Source organism: Canis aureus, chromosome 1, assembly GCF_053574225.1.
Source record: "Canis aureus isolate CA01 chromosome 1, VMU_Caureus_v.1.0, whole genome shotgun sequence".
NCBI classification, from domain to species: domain Eukaryota; kingdom Metazoa; phylum Chordata; class Mammalia; order Carnivora; family Canidae; genus Canis; species Canis aureus.
The window spans coordinates 76,818,057-76,842,009 of NC_135611.1; the positions used below are offsets into that span (position 1 = coordinate 76,818,057).

Genomic DNA, 23,953 nt, shown 5'->3' on the forward strand with positions numbered 1-23,953 from the left:
TAACTTTGACTATATTTTACCACTACCAGTGAGTTTTACACTGCCCTCTTAATGTTAATTAGAATCCTTTTATTTCCACTAAAAGACCCTCCATTAGCCTTTCTTTTTTTTTTTTAAAGATTTTCATTTATTTATTAGAGAGAGAGAGAGAGTGAGTGAGTGAGATTGCAAGGCAGGCAGAGGGAAAAGGAGAAGCAGATATTTGCAAATATCTTTTCACATTCCAGTAGGTTGCCTTTTCCTTCTGTTGATGTTTTCCTTTGCTGTGCAAAAACTTTTCATTTTGATGTAGACCTAACAGTTTATTTTTGCTTTTGTTTCCCTTGCCTCAGAAGACATACCTAGTAAAATGTTAAGGCATAGGAGTTTTATGGTTATAGTTCTTACATTTAGGTTGTTAATCAATTTTGAGTTTATATTGCGTGTGGTATAAGAAAGTGGTCCAGTTTCATTATTTTGCATGTCCAGTTTTACCAGCACCATTTATTGAAGAGACTGTTTTTTCTCTGTTGTGTATCTTGCCTCCCTTATCGATGATTAATTGACCATTTAAGTGTGGGTTTATTTCTGGGCTCTCTATTTTGTTTCGTTGATCCATGTGTCTGTTTTTGTGCCAGATTACCACAGCTTTATATTATATTTTGAAATCTGGAATTGTGATAACTTCAGCTTTGTCCCTTCATTAAGATTGCTTTGGCTATTTGGAGTCTTTTGTGGTTCCATGCAAATTTTAGGATTATTTGCTCTAGTTCTGTGAAAAATACTGTTTGTATTTTAATAGGGATTGTATTGGATCTGTAGATTACTTTGGATAGTATGGACATTTTAATGATATTCTTCCAATCCATGAGCACATGATGTCTTTCCATTTGTTTGTGTTGTGTTCAATTTCTTGTATCAGTGTTTGGTAGTTTTCAGAATACAGGTCTTTTATCTACTTGGTTAAGTTTACTTGTAGGTATTTTATTCATTTTGGTGCAGCTGTAAATGGTATTTAGTGCACATAGTAAATGGAATTGTGTTCTGTTATTTCATTATTAGTGTATAGCAACAACCAATTTCTGTATATTACTTTTGTGTCCTGCAACTTTACTGAATTCATATATTCTGTTTTGGGTGGAGGCTTTAGGGTTTTCTGTGGATAGTGTCATGTCATCTGTAAACAGTGGAAGTTTTACTTCTTCCTTGCATTTTATTTCTTCTTCTTGTCTGATTGCTGTGGCTAGGACTTCCAGCACTACATTGAATAAAAGTGGGGAGAGTGGACATTTTTCTCTTGTTCCTGATCTTAGAGCAAACGCTTTCAGTTTTTCACTATTGAATACAATGTTACCTGTGGGTTTTCATAAATGACTTTTATTATGTTGAGGTATGTTGCCTCTAAACCAACTTTGTTGAGAGTTTTTATCATAAGTGATGTTGAATTTTATCAAATGCTTTATCTGTATCTATTGAGATGACCATATGAGTTTTATCCTTCATTTTCTTAATGTGTTGTTTCACATTGATTTGTGAATACTGAATAAATCCCCAGAATAAATCCCACTGGATTGTAGTGGATGATCTTTTTAATGTATTGTTGAATGTGGTTTGCTAATATTTTGTTGAGGATTTTTGTATCTGTATTCATCAGGAAAATTGGCCTGTACTTTTTTCTTTTTTCCTTCCTTCCATCCGTCTATCCATCCATCCATCCATCCATCCATCCATCTGTGCATGGTGTCTGTCGGTTTTGGTATGAGGACAATACTGGCCTTGTAGAATATATTTGGAAACTTTCCTTCTCTCCCAATTTTTTAAAAATAATTTGAGGAGAATGGGTATAAATTCTTCTTTAAATGTTTGGAAGAAATCACCTGTGAATCCATCTGGTCCTGGGCTTTTGTCAGGAGTTTTTTGACAATCAATTCCATTGCATTACTTGTAATTGGTCTGTTCAGATTTTCTATTTCTTTCTAATTCATATTTCGAAGATTGTAGGTTTCTAAGAAATTATCCATTCCTCCTATATTGTCTAATTTGTGGGCATATAATTTTTGTGATTGTCTCGAATCCTTTGTATTTCTGTGGTGTTAGTTGTTACTTATCATCTTTCATTTCTGAATTTTATTTGGTTCCTCTTTTTTTAAATAAGTCTAAAGGTTTATCAATTTTGTTTATCTTTTTGAAGAACCAGCTCTTGGTTTCATTGATTTTTTTCTGTTTTTTTGTCATTTTGTCTCTCTTTCACTTATTTGTGCTCTTACCTTTATTATTTAATTAATTCAACTAACTTTGGCATTTGTACTTTTCCTAGTTCCTTTAGATATGAGGTTAGATTGAGATTTTTCTTGTTATTTAAGATAGGCCTGTATTGCTAGAACTTTCCCTCTTACAACTGCTTTTCCTGTGTCCCAAAGATTTTGAAACTTTGTGTTCTCATTTTAATTTGTCTTGATGTATTTTTAAATTTCCTCTTATTTCTTCATTGACCCATTGGTTTAGGAGCATGTTGATCAGCCTCCATGTTTTTATTTTTTTTCCACCAGCTTTTTTTCTTGTGATTTTTAGTTTCATACCTCTGTAGTTAGAAAAGATACAAGATGATTTCAGCCTTCTTAAATTTATTGAGGCTTGCTTGGTGGCTTAACATGTGATCTATTTCATGTAATGTTCTATGTGTACTCTAAAGAATTGTACATTCTGTTCTGTATATATCTGTTTAGACCAGATGGACTTATGTGTTGTTCAAAGACATAGTTTCCTTATTGATAGTCCGCCTGGATTATCTATCCATTGATGGAAATGCGGTGTCAAAGTTCTGTACTACTGTTTTATTATTGTCAGTTTCTCCCTTTGTGTCTGTTCATCTTTGCTTTGTATATTAGGTGTTCCAACATTGGTTGCATGTATATTTACAGTTGTTATATCCTCTTGTGGATCCCTTTATCGTTTGTAATGCCCTTTTTTGTCTCATTACAGTCTTTGTTTTAACATCTCTGGTCTAAGTATTGCTACTCTCACCTTCTATTTAACTTCCATTTGCATATTATTTTTTTCCATCCTTTCACTTTGTCTGTTATGTATCTTTAGGTCTAAAGTGAGTCTCTTGTAGGCAGCATATAAATGGGTTGGGTTTTTGTTGTTTTCATTATTCATCCTACCACCTGATGTCTTTTGACTGGAGCATTTTGACCATTTACATTTAAAATAATTACTGATAGTATATACTTACTGACATTTTATTAATTGCTTTCTGGTTGTTTTGTAGTTCTCCCTTTTTTCTCTTGTTCTCTCCCCTTGTAATTGATGACATTCTTTAGTTTTATGGTTTCGATACCTTTCTTTTTATTTTTTGTGTATCTATACCAGATTTTTAATTTGTGGTTACCATTAGGCTCATATATAATATATCATGTATAGCAACCAATATTAAGTTTGAACATAGCCTAAAAGAACTTCATTTTTACTACCTCCTCCACTTTTTTACGTATATGTTGTCATATTTTACATCCTTTTATTTTGTGAGTTCCCTTAACTTTGAAGATATAATTGATTTTATTTCTGTCTTTTAACATTTTTTTAAGCTTAATAAGTGTTCATTCTACTCCCTTTACTGAATTTTTGTTTTTGGTTAGAAGATTGTTTTCTTTCATAGTTCTCTTACTTTTTAAATTTCATTTAAATGAATAAATTTAAATTCATTTAAATGAATAAGTTTCATTTAAATGAAATTCAAAATAAGCCTCCTTATTTTGACTTTCTGTGTTTGTCTCTGTGAATTAGATGGAACAATTGCTCCTTCCAAACACAAAGGAATGGTCTTATATCTGATCATCCCCTGTGTAAACTGTGTGTTCCTGGTTGCTTTGGCTGGCTCACTCTGTGGCTGGTGTAGGCTGGGGTTCCAGAGCTCTCTCTGCTGAGGGCACCTTGGCAGAACAGCTGAAGCTAAAGTGGGTACAAGCCAGTGGATCCTGAGGTGCTCACACAGGGGGCACCCTGGTGGGTGGCTGAAACTGAGGCAGGTACTAGCAGGGTTTTCTCAGGATGCTTTGTACAGGGAGTTCCCTGAGTGGAGTGGCTGGACCCAAAGCAGGTGTTAGTCAAGATGCCCTCACAAGTCATCTGGAGCTGAAGTAGTATGGGCCTGAAGGGTTCCAGGTTGCTTTGCTCCTGTGATACCTTGGTGAGACAGCTGGAGGTATAGTGAGCATCGATCAGGCAAGTCTCAGAGTGTGCTGTGCCAGGGCCACTTTGGACAGTTGGGGGTGGTGTAGGCTAGCATCCTGAGACCTCACTGAGGCAGTAAACTAGGGCTCTCAGCTCCCGCTCCTGTCCATGCTATCAAGACAGAGGGAGACCGTAAACTATAGTGGTCACCAGCCCCTTTGGCCTAGAGACAGTTCCAGCAGCTCTCCTGACATTTGGCAGAATTCTAGGGCTGGATCCTTTATATCCTTGCTGCTCTTTTAAACCATAGCTCTCTCTGTGTGTCCCAGGGCATCCAGGATGAGTAGGGGCTGGGTGCTCAGAGCTTGCTAGGGTGGCAGGCTGGCTATTCTGTCCAGACCCTGCTCCCATCTGTGCTATCAAGGTGGAGGGCGAATGTAAACCATGGCACTTGCCAGTCCCTCTGACCCAAGAGTTTCAGCAGTTCTCTTGCCATCTGGCAGAGTTCTAGGGCTTATTCTAATTGGTCTTTTAATCGTAGCTTGTTTTCTGTGCTCCAGAGCAATGAGTATGCTCACAGTCCCTTAGTAGTACTGTTCCTCCCCTGTGCAGTTTGCAGTATCAGGGGGAAGGGATTTCCTTCATTACAATGTTTCCACCTCTCTTGCTGTTCTCTGTGTTCTTTCATGTACAGAAGCTGTTCGTTCAGACCTCAGTTCTTCAGGAGGAACTGCTCTGTTACTAGCTATAGATTTGGTGTGTATATGGAGGAAGTGAGTTCAGGGGCTCCCTATATTGCTCAGACCAGAAGCCCAGCCATTGTTGCTTTAAATATACCTTCTATCCTTCCCCCACCTTTCCTTCTTGAATTTCCATAATGCCAATATTGTTTCTTTTCATTGTGTCTCATAAGTTCTGTAAGCTAACCTCCCCCCCTTTTTTTTTTTCATTTTTTCATTTTGTTTCTCTGCCTGGATAATTTGAAATGTCCAATCATCCAGGTTGCTGATTTTTTTCTTCTGCTTAGTCGAATGTGTGGTGGAAGCACTCTATTGAATTCTTCAGTTCAGTTATTGTATTTTTCAGCTCTAGAATTTTTTTTGATGGTTTCTATTTCTTGGTTGCATTCATTTTGTTCAGTTTTGCATTTTCCTAATTTTGTTTCATCACCTATGTGTTCCTGTAATTCACCAAACTTCTTTAGAAGGATTATTTTTAATTTTTCAACAGTTCACAGATCTCTCTCTCTCTTTAGGGTTAGTTATTAATGCCTTAATTAGTTTCTGTTGGACAGGTCATATTTACCTGACTTGTTGTGATTATTGATCACCAGTGAGATACTTTGTTATCTGCAAATTGTAAGTGATCTCCTCTCCCAGATTTTGCAGGTTCATTTTGGCAGAGAGGGTTCTTCAACAGCTTGGTTTGGGTTTCTGGATCTGGCTACTGGTAACATCATTGGGCAGGTGGGCCTGCTATTAGGGGCTATTTTGGGGCATGGCACGTATATAAGCTCTGAGGTCATGGGTGGGTGGGTATGCCACTGAGAATAGCTGGATGGGACTGCTGGCTTGGTACTTGCCCAAATGAGGCTGTAAGGTGGGCATCACAGTTGTCTAGATTCTCTGGGTAGTCTTACTAGATGGTGAGGCCTGGGTGCTATGCTCAGCAGTTAAAGCGGGATTATGGATCAGTTTCCCTGTCCTGCCAGGGCAGCAGGACAGGACTTAGGACCCTTGTGTTCTTTGTTGTCTGGGGACCTGAATCAAGCAAGGATACGCTGGGCAGGTGAGGCTACCAGTTTTGCTCTGCAAAGTGCCACTGTGAGCAGGGCTGTTGGAAGGGCTAAGCAGTTTCTGATGTGTTCTCATGAGGTTCCTTGGTCGGGGGGGACTGAAGCCTATTCAGCAATGAGAAGCACTCTGACTTAGTTCTCCCCGCAGGAGAAGCAGCTCAGAGACCAATAAGGCTCTTGGTTGTTCTTACTCCAGTGGACTCATGCCACAGATTTTCTGGCCAAACAGGACCCTTACTTTGCTCTGAGGACCCTTACTTTGCTCAGTCAGCTCTGCCCACTTATCCCTCAGGCTGAGTGTTGCCCAGGTGGTCTAATGTAGCTTTCAGGTGTTCTCACCAGCCCTTCCTATCACATTCTGGGGAAACAGTTTTCTGGGGAAAATTCCATAGCTGCTAGCTGTGACTCAACTCTTTTGCCTGGGAGGGCCCCCTTCAGGCAACTTTTAAATTTTCCCATCAGGCTTTCTGGTTGAGAGGGGCCAGGAGCCAGGTTCTACAGAGTGTGAGGCTATGACTCTATTTTTCTGACCAGGGAAGAAGGGTCAGACCAGGCTCCAGGGATGATAAAACTCATCTGAGAACCCAAATCAAGCAGACCTGAACCCTGCAGCATTCCCAGAGTGTATCCCTGACTTGGTTCTGCAAATGAACAGAGCCACTGGTTGGGATTACTACTTAGGCGCTGCAGGTACGCACTAGCTCTCCCAAGATCCAAGTGCTGCTTGTGGGAAGTCCTCCTCTGCTCTTCTGTCACAGATTCCCAGTTTTTGAGCCCCACAGAGCCCCCTATGATCCCCACGGGGCAAAACCAGCTCCCTTGAAGCAACCCACAATCCTGGATATCACCTCTGGTCTCTCTTTTCTGGAGTGTGTATCAGCTCGGGGGAGACTTCCCAGCATGGTGCTGCACTGGCCAGGGAAGGGGCAATATGGTCTGCATGTAGCCATTCCTCCACCCTTCTAGTGTGGTCGGTCTGTTCTCTGTGGTGCAGTGGGCTGCTTCAGCCTCACTCTCATGTTCTAGGATTCTCTCATTGGTGTCTTGTCCAGAAATAGCTGTTTCTTATGAGGGGAAGCAAACAACTAAGTCAGGTATGACCAATGTCGGCATCTTGGTGATATCACTTCTCACACATCTTAGAAATCCTGAAATGTATTAATTAAAAGCTGGTTTATAGTGACTAATGCACCTCACTACCACTTTATTGCCTTGTAGATCCACCCTGAGGAACATGGCTTTAATAAAGCCAGACCTTCATTTCCCACTAAGAACCCAAGACTCAAAATGAGGAAAGCTGGCTTTACGCAACTTCATTTTCCATCTGTTAACACGAAGAGTTGAGAAACACTTCTCCTCTGATAAACTTTAAGAAATAACTTGCATACTCTTTGACCAAGCAATTTTCCTTTTAGATAATTGTGGCAAATGAACTCAAATGAGAGGGTAAAAAAGCTTTTATACGTAAAGATGTCTCCTAACATCTCCCCCCCCCACCTTTTTTTTACAAATACAAAGCAATCTAAATCTTTGCCAGTAGGCAATTAATTTATTGTATTAGAGAACTTGGCAACTGTTATAAATAATGCTATTGGAGTTCATTTCAAATAGAGAATGTCTAAGTTAAAACATTAAATGGAGGGAGCAAGATACAAGTTTATGCATACATGATTGCAGTTATATAAAACTAGAAAACTAGCTTGTGCCTAGAATGAAGACTGGAATACATAAAAGTAGACTATCACTGGATAGTAGATTCTGTAACTTGTCATCCAATGAAGTAATACAGTAAGTGTTCACTCAGAATTAGAATAGTGGTTTACTGTCATCTTATTATTGCAGACATGACCAAAGTTGGAGGTTTGCAGACCATGATTGTACACATAAATATTGTAAATATTGTCAACCATTTGAGGTGTGTTGCTTATTTTAGGTTTAGCATATTGACGTTAGGGTCTTTTATTAAAATGACTGTTAAAAGTTAGGATTCCATAGAATAATTTCATGGATTCCTTGAATTCCATTTTTTTGGGGGGGTTTTGTTTTGTTAGTGTCCATCTATAGATCTTTGTGGGAATAAAAAAAAAACAACCTGAAACCTAAAATTAAGGGGAAAAAATGTCTCTTTACAGGTGTTCCATTACCCAAAGAAGACATTTCTGCCCCTCTGATCTCTAGCTCACCAGTGAAGGAAGCCCGGGAGTATGAAAGCCCCCCAAGTGAAGAGGAAGATAAAATAAAAGAAGAGCCCCTGACTATCTCTGAACTGGCGTACAACCCAAGCGCCAGCCTGCTCCCCACCCCTGTTGATGATGATGAGATTGACATGCTCTTTGACTGTCCATCCAGGCTGGAGTTGGAAAGAGAAGACACAGATTCATTTGAGGAACTGGAAGCAGATGAAAATGCCTTTTTGATGGCCGAAGAAGAAGAGCTGAAAGAGGCTCACCAAGCTTTGTCGTGGAGCTATGACATTCTGAGCGGCCATATTCGGGTGAACCCACTGGTCAAGAGTTTTTCCAGGCTCCTTGTGGTGGGCCTGGGGCTGCTGTTCTTTGTATTCCCCCTGCTCCTCCTCCTTTTGGAGTCAGGTATTGATCTTTCCTTCTTATGTGAAATCCGCCAGACGCCAGAGTTTGAGCAGTTTCACTATGAATACTACTGCCCTCTAAAGGAGTGGGTGGCTGGCAAAGTAAACCTCATCCTCTACATGCTGGGTTGCTCATAAAGGTCGTGACTCATATGACTAAGGGCTATATTCAATACTAGTGATTTGTTTTTGTTGTTTTAGTTTTTTTTTTTTTCAGCAAATGCCTAGTTCTGAATGGTCACAGGGCCATGAACAGGTGTTCCTTACTTATAACTGATTATTGAAAATTTTAAGTTAGCTTTCCATAATTCACTACAGTTAAATAAGTTCACGTCAAATAGTTATTTTAGTTACAGGTCAGGAAGATGGCCTTTCAATAACCAAAAATGTATTTATTTTTTATTATACTACAGACATACTCTTTATCATAATACATAATACATTGAGCTGAATTAGATTTCCCCTTTTTTAATAGCACCATTATAAGGTTCAGAATCAGAATTTTAGTAAAAACCCAAGAGAGTTTTTGAATATAATCCTTAGTGAAAACAATGTCCTCTAACCGATGCCTATACAACTAAATTTATGCTGGGCTTTTGTTTTCTGTTTTTTTAAAAATATTTTTATGTGTTCAAAATATTTTGGTAAATTTTTAGCAAAAAAAAGAAGCCTCCTGGAGTTATTTAAGTGTACAGATTGTAAGATTAATGCACAAAGGGTATGTCAGGAATTTTTTTTAATGTTTTGGCACTGGTTTGTTTTTTAAAATATTTTTGGCTGAACCAATTGCATAATTTGTTGTTACCTGCATATAAGATAGAAAATAGGTAGAAAGACACTGTAGTAAGTAAGCTCTTGAAATGGATGATGGAACTGGAGGATGTAGAAACAATACTCAAGCGGACACAGGATGGTCCATTTTTTCAGAGTATTTGGACAAGATGACTTACTACTTTCATTTGCATTATGTTCATATATTTTGGTTGGGGAAACAGAATGTTTTTAAAAGAAAGTGAAACTTTAAAGGAAAAAGGTTAAAAGGTATGCTAGTTAATTGCATATTATCGTACATTAACCCAAGAGTGGAAGCAGATGGGAACTGGGCAAGTAGCAAAACAGGAGTTCTGGTGAGGCTAGGGGTGGCAGACAAACCATCTTTTATGAAAGTGGTGGAGATGCATGGTATTGGATGATGTAAAGAATGTGCACTTGCTGTCTGAGTTGACACGAATATGTGTAAATGGATCTAAATAAAAGTGGAGAAACTTTAAGGCATAATTTTTTGGGTCCCTCATGCCATTCATTGGATTCGGTGGGAGAAATTTCAAAAGAAAGTTGTGTGAGAGAGAATGAGAGAGACAGAGAGGATATGAAAAGAATGGAATTTGGCTTTTTGATAAATGCTGATGATTTTCCTTTGTGGTGGCCCTTATACTCTTTTTCTTTCTCAGATTTTTAAAGATCTTAACTCATTCCTGATTGGGGCTCCCATTAAGAGAGTAGAAGAGACTCATTAGATGATCTAGCATTTCAGGTTGGATTAAACAGTAAAATGACTCCCTAACCAGATAGCAGAGGGGACAAATGTTCTAGAACCTTCCTTCATACCATAAAATCCACAATAAATGATTGATGCCTCCCCATGCAGAGTACTTACCGATACTGTGGTATAATTAAGAAAGAAAAGAGTATGGAGCTTAGGATAGTGCACTGGGATTTCTCCATGGACTGAGAATATTCCATTACCTTCATTTACAAAGAAATTGGGCACCTTTAGTCTCTCCTTAGCTGTAATAGATGCTCCAGCTCTATTATTAGCATCCTTTCTAAATTGGCCATGCCTGTCCTACTCATTTATGGAGCTCTGAGTGCTCTATTAGACATCTGTTTTATTTTTTATTTATTTTTTTTTTAGACATCTGTTTTAAAATAAGTTTTAAGAGTTAGCTTTCAAAGAATTCAGTTGAGCAAACTATAATATACATTTGCTATTAAGTTTGTAGGGTGTTCTCTCTTGTGCTTTCATAACTTATTTTGCTTTTTATTGAAGAATATTTAGTACCTGAAATTTGATACCAACATAGAATATATTTTCTATGGTTTATTTTGGAAGTTTTCAAATGGCCAGCATTGACATTGAAGGTTGTTTTTTTTTTTTTTTTACCTCTTTGTTAATGATTTCCAAGTCATACTTTCTGACAAAAGGCTACCCCAGTGTAGTCTGCACAAAATTAGTCCCCCTTGTAATCATGCTTCCTATCATTTCCTTTGAAGTTCTAACCATAACAAGCCTAGTCCTTGCCCTTTAAAAGTAACATTAAATATTTTTTTTAATTATGGAAGTAATATATTGCCCATCATACAACACTGAAAAATACTGACAGGATAAATACCACACATAATCCAACCATGCAGATTTATGTTAGGGAGTAATCAACATATTTTAACATTTCCAGGTAACATCTCTTTTGGGCAAAGACATCAATAGAAATGTTTTTAAGCAAAGGAGTTAACAGAATAGGGCTTGCTGAATTTAAGCAATAGCTACTAAATGTAAAACTGGGATCCTGAAATGCCATTTGTCAGAATAGAATCAGCATTTTAGAAATATCCACTTCAGTTTTGTTAAGAGACAGTCACCAGCTGCCTGAATCTAATGAGGAGAAAAGTGCTTCCAAAGATGGAGAATATATAATATAGTGAGAGATACAGAATTCAAAGCAAGTGTGTGAGTATATGTATATTCCATATTATTGGTATAGATGTGTTTATATATGAATCTGTATATATGTGTGTATTTGTATACACACAACTGATATGCCCCTCATACATAGTTGTATTTATTTTTCCCCAATTGAGGAGTTTGTGACATGTTGTTATCCTTTTCCCTCTCAGATACCATGGGATAAAACCCACAGTCTCAAAGGTTTCAATTTTCCATGAAAACTGTGTGTACATTTGTGGTTTTATATACACACATATATGGCACATACATATACACACACAATCTTGTCTTTAGTGCTAATGCAAGTTGGATCATGAAAAAAATGTAGGTAAAGTATCGTGTATTTCTGTCTGTGCTTGGAGCATACTGTAAAATGTTATGTATTTGGAATATATTTTGTGGTTTGTCTAATACTTATAAAGACAACTCTGGGAAGAATTCAAAAGTTGATTTCATTGAAATACTAGAGATACGGGGGCCATGTTACCTGTGATTGGAGCCTTATCTTTGTATAGTGAAATCTGCATTTCTATGTCAACATCCAGATTGTTTTATATGTTAATATGGTGGCAGGAATCCCTAATAAAAATACTCTGGGGAAAAATGTTTCTGCAATCATTTAGTTTTATTCAAAGTAAAGTTGCATTAATAGCCTGTTGAAACTACAGAAAGGTAGGTCACCCTTGAATGGTGATAGTCTGAAAAAAAAAAAAAATCACAGGTAATTGATGGGATTAGTCCTTTGCAGAAATCACTCAGGCTAAAAAAAAAAAAAAAAAAAAAAGAAAAGAAAAGAAAAGAAATCACTCAGGCTAAAACCAGGAATATTGAGTGTACTGAAAATGGACCCAAACATAAAAGATATCTTAATTTCATTAACTAAACTATAGCTAACTAGAGAAATAGCAAAGCATGGAAAAACAGAGAGGTGTTCTTCATTGCACATAGGAGGAAGGATTTCAGACTGATAAAAATTAGTAGGTCCTCAGTTCTGACAGAAAAGGGTGCTTTCCTATGCCAGAGAGAACTACGTCAGACTCAACTCTCCAACACTTGCTATGAAACTTGAATCTGTTCATGGACCCTGGAAGAACCTTACTCTTCTATTCTGGTCTTCCCCTCCATACAGCATGGCCTAGAAGGCCCACTGCTTTTGTTTAACACAAAGCTAACAACTCCATGCCTGACCGCTAGATCAGAAGGTGTTACTGTGAATGAAGCAGAAGGGGCTCTCTATACAATAGGAACACCATAATGTCAAGCCAAATTTACCTCAGCTGTGGTGGCCCCTTAAGTCCTGTCAATCTTGGTTTTACGGAGATAATTGATATACAAAATTCTAGGAGTTTTAGGTATACAATATAATGATTTGATATATGTATATGTTGTGAGATGATTGCCCAAGAAGCTTGGTCAACCTCCAACACCTCACAGAATTACAAATTTTTTTTTGTGATGAGAACTTTCATCTGTGAGCAGATCTCTTAGCAACTTTCAATACAATACAGTATTGTTAGCCAGAGTCCCCATGTTGTATATTACATCTCCAGACAGAACTTCTATCTGGAAGTTTGAACCTTTTGATCATCTTCATCCATTTCGCCCACCTGGGGGGTAGGGAGTGGCTAGGGAAGATCTGTCAGGTTCTTACAGCAGTCATCAGAGGCCCAGGTTATAGAGTACAGGCAAGAAAAAGAATTGTGTGGCTATTCTTCAGGTATGAGGTGACTTAGGGACCTACAGTCCCAGCTCCAGTGGCTGTAGCCAGCACCTTTGTTTGGCTTAGTGTCTGCAGACTGGAAGGTTCATACAAAGTGACCCTCGGCTACTTATTCCTTGAGCAGTCCAGGCTCTTGACCCAACCTCACCTCTTAGGAGAAACCGTTTTCCTTATTCCTCCATTCTTTGCTTAGCCAAACAGGGAAAAGATCTAACCACACTCCAGCCTGGAAGGAAAGTACTGGGGAGAAGCTTCCATCTCTGGGGATGGTTGTGGTTGATGAATGTGAGCCTCTTTGGGCCATCTTTCTCTACTGGGTGGAGATAATGTACTAAAAGTCCCTGCTTACTTGTCCTCCTGCTTCTTCTCTCTCTCTCTCTCTCTCTCTTTCTCTCTCTCTCTCTCTCTCTCGGACCTGCTTTTGGGCTTCCAGTCTACATGCAGTAAACAGACCCAGCAGGACCTGCCCGTGGTGGGCCCAGCCAGGACTCGGCTCTCCACATTCCAGCCTCGGTCTGTGATGGGGTGGGTAAGTTTGGCGAGCACTGCCCAGTGGGCTCAGCGGTCATCACTTCCAAGAGGACGAAAGAAGCCTCACTTGGGTCTCAGATTCCAGCTGTGTTGTCTAATCAATTAATAAAACTGATTTTACTCCTCTCCTGACCCTTGTGTCTATTGTCTACTGGGAACCAGGGTGTTGGGTGGGGACAAGATTTGCACTAAGGACACTCAAGAATATTTAGGGTCTCTGCAACCTCCAATGTTGCCAGCAAGGAAAGAAACGAGAAGTCTGCTCTGGCTGAACTTCAGGTACCAGGGGTTGTCTGCCACCAGACCTGACTGGCCTTGCAAGTGGCTGAGGGAACTTGAGAGTCAATATTAGTAAAGGAAAAGAGGGTTGGTTGGAACCCCACATCCCTGTTAATCTAGAGCTGATGCTTACCCCACATATCTCCTTGGAAAGAGAACCAAGGCCACTTTTCTGGTTGTAAAGGAAAACTCCTACAAAGACAAAGGATATACTTTAGGTGAGTACTAAGTATTGAAACATGTCTTATGAATTACAGCAGCTCTTCCAGCTAACCCTGGTCACTTTGAAACTCCTCATCCACAAGAATAAGGATTACGAAAATTGGCTTTCTGAGACTAGCCTTCAAGCCTCTCAGGGGAGAGAACGTACTAACAAACCTGTGTGAATTTTCACTCTGCTTGACAGTTTTCATAATTTAAAAATTCAGCATTCTGGTTTCAGCATCAATCTCCTATAATTTACTTGGTGAGAATCAACTGCCTCCCATCCTGGATCAGCCCAAGTGTCCCAACAATCCTGAACTGCTGGTTCTGCAAAGTTGCAAACCAGACCTTGAACAGTGGTGGCCACATAAACATACTGCTCCCTGGTCTTAGGGTTCCTATGTAATTTATTTTCCAGAACTCTTTGGAGAGTGAAAGGGGGTATTTTTAGTGATTATGTCACAACATCAGGTATTAACTAGGATGGCTCCAGATACTCTACCTGTAAGGCTTTTTTGCTCAATAGCTAGGTGCCCTCTTTCAAAAACTGCTCCAGGTTCTTTCTCTAAAATAAAGCTCTTGACAAAGTTAGAGAAGGATTATTGCCTGTTACTCATATTCTCATCCTTGCCACAAAATACTGCTTGAAATTTACCAAAAATAGTCATATCATGTGGTTTGGTCTAAGACTACAAATTACACAGATCATTTTAAATGAGCCTCTGGCACTGAATCTTTAATGTTACACACTCAAATTACTCACCATTTATAACATTAAATTTCTTGCTTAATGTGAGGCAGGTAGAAGGTTAGAATGATCTCAATGCTCCTTTTACTTCCATAGCCCTGATTTTGACATTTCTGATCTGTACAGAACACTGATGATCAGTTTAATTGTGAATAACCATTCACACCAGGTACACACAAGCCAACTCAATCATTTATACTGAGAAATGTCAGCCAGCTTGACACTTGTTTGATGCTCAATGCTCCATGTGTGCTTTTCCCAGAACATAAGTTGTAATATGAACCAAACATTATCAAGCACAAGGAATCATGGCTGGAAAGCTGCCTTTCAAGGCAGTCTGCCTCAACACACCAGATGTTCCCAAGGACAGGCCTATCTTAGGAGGCCTGGGGACACATTATACACATTTTACTACAAATCTCCCATTTTATAAATTTCTTGTGGCAGAGACTGGCAGCTGAACACCAAAACAGTTTCCTCTTCATCTTGTGCATGGAATTAGACTACATTTCTCAGCCCTTGTGTACTTGGGTATGCTGTATTCCTGAGTTTTGGCCAATGGAATTTGGATAGGAAGTGATCTATATCACTTCCAAGCCCTAGATTTGGTGTAGGCCTTCCTTTTGTCACTGGGTATTAGCACCTGCGGTGACCTTGACACCACCAGTTGAGGATATTAGAGCTGCCAACAACTTGGATGCTTGAATGACTGTGTGCAGCAGAGCACCTCCCACTTCACCCTAAATCAAGCCTGTCTTGGAGCACTTGACCAACAAAGTCCCAACTGGGGAATTTCTAAGTCCATTGTTGCTACCACTCCTCCTACTATTCCAGTTTGCTGTCTCACCAAGTGAAGGAGAGTACAGATGAAAACAGGTGTTGGAACTCCCCAGCACTGGAGTCTCTGAGAAGATTCTGTCAGAGAACCACTCTACAGAGGGGAGGAGATACCCTTCTGCACTTGAGAGTGCCAAACCTGGGTGGGGGCCCTACATTTGGTGCTAATGTGTCTTATCACTTTTGCTTTCAGGGGCTCAATTGGAATAGTCCATTATTAGAACCCAAGGTAGCCCTCCTTGATGGGCAAACTCACTCCTGGTTGAGAACTACTGCATTCAGGACTGATTTCATGGGCATGTGACCTGTGAACCTATAAATGACCCGGCTTTCAAAGGTTTGGTTTAATGCTCTGCTATCACCATCTTGAAATTTTTAATAATTTTATCTTTGAAGTTGTTTTATAAGTGAAGTCCAATGGGACAATGAAATTTGAAAGAGATCAGTCAGGCAACAATAAGCACTCCCATATGGTACCGTTGGCCTGGGTACAGGCATGCACACATACATAAATGGGGCAGTCTAGGGTACCAGCAGTCCCTGAGGGGACTTCCTGCACCAGAATCTGAGCCCAGATTAATGGCAAAGGAGGCAGCTGCAGCAAAAGCCAGCCCTGGAGATAGGAGGTACTCCATATATAGATGGTTCTGGAACCCGTGGTGGGAGGCCAGCTTGCCCATCAATCCCTGGAATCCATCCCTGGAGCATCTGCATGGATATCGACTCTGCCCTGAGCACTGGAACAATATCTGTCACCACTTAGGCAGTAAACTGTTAGTAATTTATCACAACATAAAAGTGTACACATAGACATTATAACAAACTATACCAGAGAGTCATTAGAATTCTTCAGAGATTTAGCATTTCTGATTTTGAAAAACAGTGCAACACTGCAAAGCAAATATCCATAGGCTTGGAAATAGAAATTAAAGATCCTCACATCCCACAGAAACTATCCACCCCCAGCTATTTTCATATAAAAACTTTCATGGACCAATTATTAACTAATAGACAATTTTAAAATAGTTTTCCCTTGCGATTGAAGACATAGCATTAGAATTCATAAATAGTATTTTAAATTAGATATAAATCATGAAACCAACTTTAAGCTTCTTGTACAACCTCTACAAGTTACAGCAAAGATTAGAGGAAACATTAAAATGCCATTAGACTAACATTTAAACCTAAATTCAGACTTAGAAAAAATTAATCTTTTAGAAAAATTATTCTGCAAGAATAACCAAGGCTGGATGTACTAAAATTTGTATTTCAAAATAATTTATCAGAACTTTATCTGAATATTGTTAAGGTCTATAAAATATTCTTAACAGTACCAGTAACAGTTGTATAAGCAGACCCTTCTTTAAAAATCATCAAAACTTATTTGTGATCTTACATTTATCAAGAGTGACTGTTACTTTAATTGAAAAATGGAGTTTTAAAATATTGTTTTGATGACTTAATAAATGAATTTGCAGAAAAATGAACCTTAAAAATGTTATGATCAAGATACTTATATATTGATATATATTAATATAACAAGTAATTATTATTTTATTACACATAATTATGGGATTAAAATATTGTTCTTTGTAATTTGTAACATAAATATCATTACTCATGTATTACTATCACCCTTTTATAAGTAACAAAATATTTTTAAAAGAAAAAACTTTTTTTTTTTTTTTTTTTTTTAAAAGAAAAAACTTTTATACTTTTACCTGTACTTTTCCACTGCATTTTGAACAAAAAGCTCCACATTTTCATTTTGCTCTGGGTCATGCAAATTATGTCACTGATCCTGACTGGCTTACAAGAATGGAGAGACAGAGCATTGGAAGTGAATATTTTGGTGATCAGAATTGAAGATTTGAGGGTAAAAGCTAAATGCATATGGCTAATTTTTCTTTCTTTGAAGAATTTAAAACCACCTAAATAATGATAAAGTGTCTATATATAAAAATATTTTACTTTCTATATGAAAACAATAAGTGGGGGAATTATCTTTTTGTGAATAATTCGATTTTCTCAAACTCTAGTGATTAAATTAGGTTAAACAAGGTACCTATAAGTGAAAGAATGGATAAAAATTAATTTCAGCATCTAGAATTTGGTAAAGCCTTTTTGGTATATAATTCTGTATAACTGAGGAAGTGAATGATCCTAATGAGTATGACACATCCTTTTTCAGATCAGGTCTTTACCAATTTTTTTCTTTCAATAAAATGTAAAAACAACTAGAATAGTTATGTGATCATTAAAATTCTATTTTATGGAAAACTACTAGAGTGCTGGAGTAGACTTCAAAAAGTCCTTTCCTCCATAATAGTAATGAGAACAGTGGCAAAAATTGTGAAAATCAACTTTTCCAGAACTCTGGAAATTAACCACAAGCTTCCAATAACTAAGACAATTTATTCAAGGAAAACCTGCTGAGTATTAATAAGATCAGTGAGCTTTGTGGCATTTTAACCTGCCCTATTCACATCTCCTAGCCAGCCCTACAATATCCTTGAAAACCAACAGCCTCACAACTATGAAAGCTATGAAAAATAGCAGAATTGTAGCCACTGAAGGGGATAGAATGGGTGTGAGTTCCCCAATAGCCCCACCCACAAGGAAGTGTTCAACCTGTATGGCAGTTCCCTGAAAGGATCCATTCTCAAACTTCTCTTTATTTGACTTTACCCAAAGCTCCATCTGTGCTCCCAGCTCTCCCACCGCACTTCTTGAAAAACAGCTAGTGGCAATGGATTAATTTAGCAGCTGCCTGAGGTGATAATCCAAGATGAGTCTAAAAAGAACTTAACAAAGAAGAGTGGCAGAGTAAGATATTGCAACCAGAAACCCCAGACCGTCCTCTCATGTAGTGACTGACTTACCAATAATACCTGCTCACCTTTGTGAGCAATCAAAAAACCAGTTAAGAAGCATCTGCATCTCAGGTGAGAAGGATGTCAACTACAATGAAGCTCTGTAGGAAAATTTGTTGTAATCACTTACCAGAGGCCCTCCCTTTAGTATGTGACATAATTGGAAGAAAACTCCCAATTCTTGACCTTTGAGAGAGAAAGAGAAGAGTAGAACATAAATCCAATGTTCTGACTTTTCATGAAACTATCAAAGGGGCTTGTTTCTGTGTTGCTTGAATCTAAGTATTGACAGGAACAGGTAGGGGGAAGTTGAGAACAAAGACAATCAATGTGCACCAGAGCACAGTACCACATACATACACTGGGTAGAGATCCAGTATCACAGCTTTTGGTATCATCAGAGAGACCGTAGTATAAGAGGAAGACATGGGATCCCTGGGTGGCGCAGCGGTTTGGCGCCTGCCTTTGGCCCAGGGCGCGATCCTGGAGACCCGGGATCGATTCCCACGTCGGGCTCCCGGTGCATGGAGCCTGCTTCTCCCTCTGCCTGTGTCTCTGCCTATCTCTCTCTCTCTCTCTCTCTCTCTCTGTGACTATCATAAATAAATTTAAAAAAAAAAAAAAAGAGGAAGACATTAGGGGAAACTCCTCAGTAGAAACTGGCAAAATTCTTTAATTAGGAGATTACACAAAAATGCCCAGGGAGGACACATTTCATTTTTTTTTTAAAGATTTTATTTGTTTATTCATGAGAGACACAGAGAGAGACAGAGAGAGGCAGAAACACAGGCAGAGGGAGAAGCAGGCTCCACGCAGGGAGCCTGACGCGGGACTCAGTCCTGGGTCTCCAGTATCACACGCCCCGGGCTGAAGGTGGCGCTAAACCGCTGAGCCACCCAGGCTGCCCAGAGAGGACACATTTCAGAAAGGGATGATTCAGAGGTCTCTAGAACTTCTAACCAGGGTGATTGGAGAATGTCCTCCCTGTACAAAATAAAAATGCAAAGTGTGAAAAAGGTGGAAGATTTTATAAATTTGAAACTAATATAAGATTAAAAAAAAAGCATATAAAGAACAAAGAAATGCATCCCCAAAGACAAATGAAATCTCCAGACACTAATGCTAAAGAAACAGAGATATATGAATTACAAAAGAAAGTATTGAAAATATTCACCATAACTATGAGCAGTGATGAAAAGAAACCACAGACGACTAAACAAAATCAGGAAAAAGAAGCAAAATCAAAAAGGAGATAGACACTATGAAAAAGAACCAAAAAGGAATTTTGGAACTAAAGAATTCAATAACTGAATTGAAAAATTCACGTGAGGGACTCAACAGAAGACTTGATCAGGCATGAGAAAGAATCTGTGAACTCAAAGACAGAACATTCAGAATTACCAAGGCCAGGAGCAAAGGGAAAAAGAATGAAGAAAAGTAAAGATAGTCTAAGAGACTTACAGAACGTCAGAAGCAGAAAAACATATACATTATGGGAGTTCCAGGAGAGGAAGAAAGGGGCAGAGAGCCTATTTGAAAAATAATGGATAAATTTGCCAAATGTGAGGATGGACATAGGCATACAAATTCAAGAAGCTCAAAGAACTCTAGGAAAATCTACAGAGTTCTAAACTATACCACATAATAATCAAACTGTCAGAATTTACAAAGAATTTTGAAAGTAGCAAGAGAAAAGTGACTAATCATATACAAAAGAGCTCCTAGTAGTTTATTAGCAACTTGTCAACAGAAAACTTGCAGGTTAGGATAGAGTGGGATGACATATTCAAAATGCTGGGGGGAGAAAACTATTAACCAAAGATACTATACATGGAAAAACTGTCCTTCAAAAACAAAGGAGAAATGAAAAGTTTCTAGATAAACAAAAGCTGAAGAAGCTAATCATCACTAGGCCTGCCCTACAAGGAGTACTGAAGGGAGTCCTTTAAGTTGAAGTGAAAGGATGATAAAAGCAACACAGAACCATATAAAAATATAAAAATCTCTGATAAAGGTAAATACATAGGCAAGTATAGAATCCTGAAATATCATAATGTAGGTATATAAGTAATTTAAAAACCTACCATACAACTTTTAAAAAGCATAAAAGTAATTATAAATCTATGTTAAGGGATATGCAATATAAAAAGGTAATTTGTGTCAACATAAAATGAGTGAGATGCAGATGTTAGAGTTTTTATATGTGATTAAAGTTAAATAGCAATCAGTTTTAAATAGACTGTTATAACTTCAAGATGTTTTATGTAATTGCAATGGTAACCATAAAGAAAATATCTGTAGAACAGACACAAAGTGCCTATTGTATGTAGAATATATCTCATCCAACAGCAGCAGAATATTTTTCTCAACCGCATATGGAACATTTTCCAGAAAAGATCATACAACAGGTCACAAACATGGCTTTGCAAACTTAAGAAGACTGAAATAATACCAAGTAATTTTTCTAACCACAATTGTATGAAACTAGAAATCAGTAACAGGAGGAAATAAGGAAAAATTACAGACATGAAAAAATTAAATGCATTCCTGAATAGCTAAAGAAGAAATCAACAGGAAAAAAAAAGAACACCTTAAAACAAATGAAAATGGAAATACAACAATACCAACACTTATGGGATGCTGCAAAAGCAGTTCTAGGAGGGAAGTTACACATTACAACTGGTGCCACAAAAACCCCAAAGATCATGAGAAACTACGATGAACAATTATACACCAACAAACTGGATAATCTAGAAGAAATGGATAAATTGCTAGAAATATACAACTTTCCAAGACTGAATCGTGAAGATATATGAACAGAACAATAATAAGCAAGAAGATTGAATCGGTAATCTTCCAACACAGAAAAGCCAAGGACCAAACGGTCTCACTGGTGAATTCTGTGAAACATTTAAATAATTAATGCCATTTTTTCAAGTTCTTCCAAAGAACAGAAGACAAACACTTTCAAACTCCTTTTATGAGATCAGAATTATCCTGTTCCAAAACCAGTTAATGACACTATAAGGTAAGAACTACAGACCAATATCCCTGATGAATATAGGTGTAAAAATTCTCAACATAATATGATGAGCCAACCAAATTCAACACATTAAAAGGATCATACATCAGGATCAAGCTGAATTTATCCTGGGATGCGAGGATGATTCAACATGTGCAAATCAATAAATGTGATACATCACATTAATAGAAAGATTAAAAAAAACCATATGGTGATTTCAATAGGTGTCAAAGAAGCATTTGATAAAATCCATTTTTCAGGATAAACCCTCAACAAATGTAGTTTAAAAGGAACATACCTCAACATAATAAGGACATATATAACATGCCCACAGCTAACATAATGGTAAGAGGTTAAAAGCTTTTCATCTAAGATCAGAAATGAGACAGGGGTGCCTATTCTAACCACTCCTATTCAACATAGTACAGACGTCCTACCCAGAGTAATCAGGCAAGAAAAAAATAAAAGTCACCTGAACTGCAAAATAATAAGTAAAACAGTCTTTGTGGATGATATGATACATAGAAAATCCTAAAGACTACACGCACAAACACACACACACCCCACAAAAAAATCACCACAAACTATTAGAATTAATCAACAAATTCAGTACAGTTACAGAATACAAAGTAAACATACAGAAATAAGCTGTTTTTATGTAACAGTGAACTCTCAGGAAGAGAGAGAAAAAAAAAAAAACAGTTCCAGTCCAAGATGGCAATGTAGGAAAACCCTGAACTCACTTCCTCCTCAGACATACCAGATATACCCCTATTTAGAGTCATTCCTCCTGACGAATAACTGAGGGCTGATGAGTAGCTTCTATACAACAAAAAAACACATAGGAAACAGCAAGAGGGATGGAGACATGGTGATAAGGAGAGCCCTGACACTGCCAACTGCTGATTTGTCTGCCCTGAGGCAGAGAAAAAAAAAAGCCATGGCTTAAAAGGGGAACTAAAAAATGAAGAAACCAGCCCTATAATCCTGCCAAACATCAGGAGAGCTGCTGGAATTCTGTCTGGTCAGGTGGGTTGGCCAGTATCACTCTTTACATTCCCCTTCCACTTAATAGTGCACACAGGAGCAGGGTCCCGGATGCCACAGCTGGCCTGCCAACTCAGTAAGCCCCACGCATTTAGCCCACACTAGACTCAGGTACTTCCTGCAGCCTAGGAAGAAAGTCATGATTTAAAAGAGAAACTAGAATATAAAGGATCGAACCATAGAATACCAAATGGCAGGGGAATTGCTGAAAATCTCTCCAGTCAGAGGGGCTGGTGAGCACCAGAATTTACTTTCCAACTCTACCTTGACAGCACAGACAGGAGCAGGGTCTGGGTCCAATAGCTGGCCTACTACCATACCTAAGTGAGCCCCAAGTCCCTAGCCCACACTGTCCCCAGCACAGTGTACACTAGGACAGGCCTAGTCAGTGCTCATTACAACTCTAGCTGTTTTGCCAAGGTGATATGTGCACAAAGCATCCCAGAAAACACCATGCCTGTACCACTTTGCCTCTAAATGACTTGCCAGGGTGTTCCCAGCACAGGGTGCCCTAGGACATCCCAGGCTTACCTGCCTCAGCTCCAGACAACTCACCAGGGAACTAACTCTTCATATGGAGTACACCAGGATACCCTAGCTTGCACCCAGCTTCAGTTGTCTTAGGACACACTTTAAGTTGAGAGCCCTGAGACCCCCAATCCTAGCATGTACCTATTTCAGCTTCACTGTCCTGCCAGAGCAGTTTCAAGGTGGAGAGTCATAAGACCACTCCTGCCCATGCCCACTTCAATTTCAACAGTCCTACCAAGGTAATTTCTGTACAGAGAATCTTGGAGCCCACCAGTACGTACCTGCTTTAGCTCAGCTGTCCTTTCAGGGCACTCTCTATATGGAGAGCTCCAGGAATTCCCCAGCCCATGCTCAATTCACTCAGGCCATCCTACTGGGAAGCCCCAGCACACAGTTCCCAGGGACACCAAGCCCATACCAGCTGCAGAATGAGCCAGCCAGCCAAAGTCACCAGACACACATGGTCTACCCAGGGGTCAATCACATACAAGGTAATTCCTTCAAGTTTAGAAGAAATAATGCCCCACTTAATTCAGATAAACACCGATAATCAAACAAAATGAGACACAGGAATATGCTCCAAATGAAAGATCAAGACAAAATCTTGGGGTGGGGTGGGAATTAAATGAAATGGAGATAACTAAACTACTTGATAAAGAGCTGAAAGTAATGGTCATAAAGATGCCCAGTGGACTAATATGTAGGTAAATTCTGTGAGAACTTCAGCAAAGATAAAAAATATTAAAAAGAACCAGAGTTGAATACAATAACTGAAATGAAAAATACATTAGAAGGAATTACCAGATTAGAGGATGCAGAAAAACAGATTGGCAGTCTAGAAGACAGTACTGGAAAGCTCCCAGCTGAACAGCAAAAAGAAAAAAAAATTAAATGAGGAT

The 23,953-nt window shown here is 38.6% G+C and overlaps 1 protein-coding gene across 3 annotated transcripts in view; it reads left to right on the top strand.

The window, feature by feature from the left end:
• FRMD3 (FERM domain containing 3) overlaps positions 1–13,645 on the top strand; it is a 293,937-nt gene extending 280,292 nt beyond the window's left edge. For 2 of the 3 annotated variants that reach the window (XM_077905588.1, XM_077905604.1), the window contains one exon: positions 8,080–11,868. In XM_077905588.1, the coding sequence (XP_077761714.1) occupies positions 8,080–8,675 (596 nt within the window). In that variant the 3' untranslated portion in view covers positions 8,676–11,868. Of the gene's footprint in view, positions 1–8,079; positions 11,869–13,415 lie in introns of those variants that run through there. The other variant, XM_077905595.1, reaches the window with a different exon arrangement.
• The last annotated feature ends 10,308 nt before the right edge of the window (positions 13,646–23,953 follow it).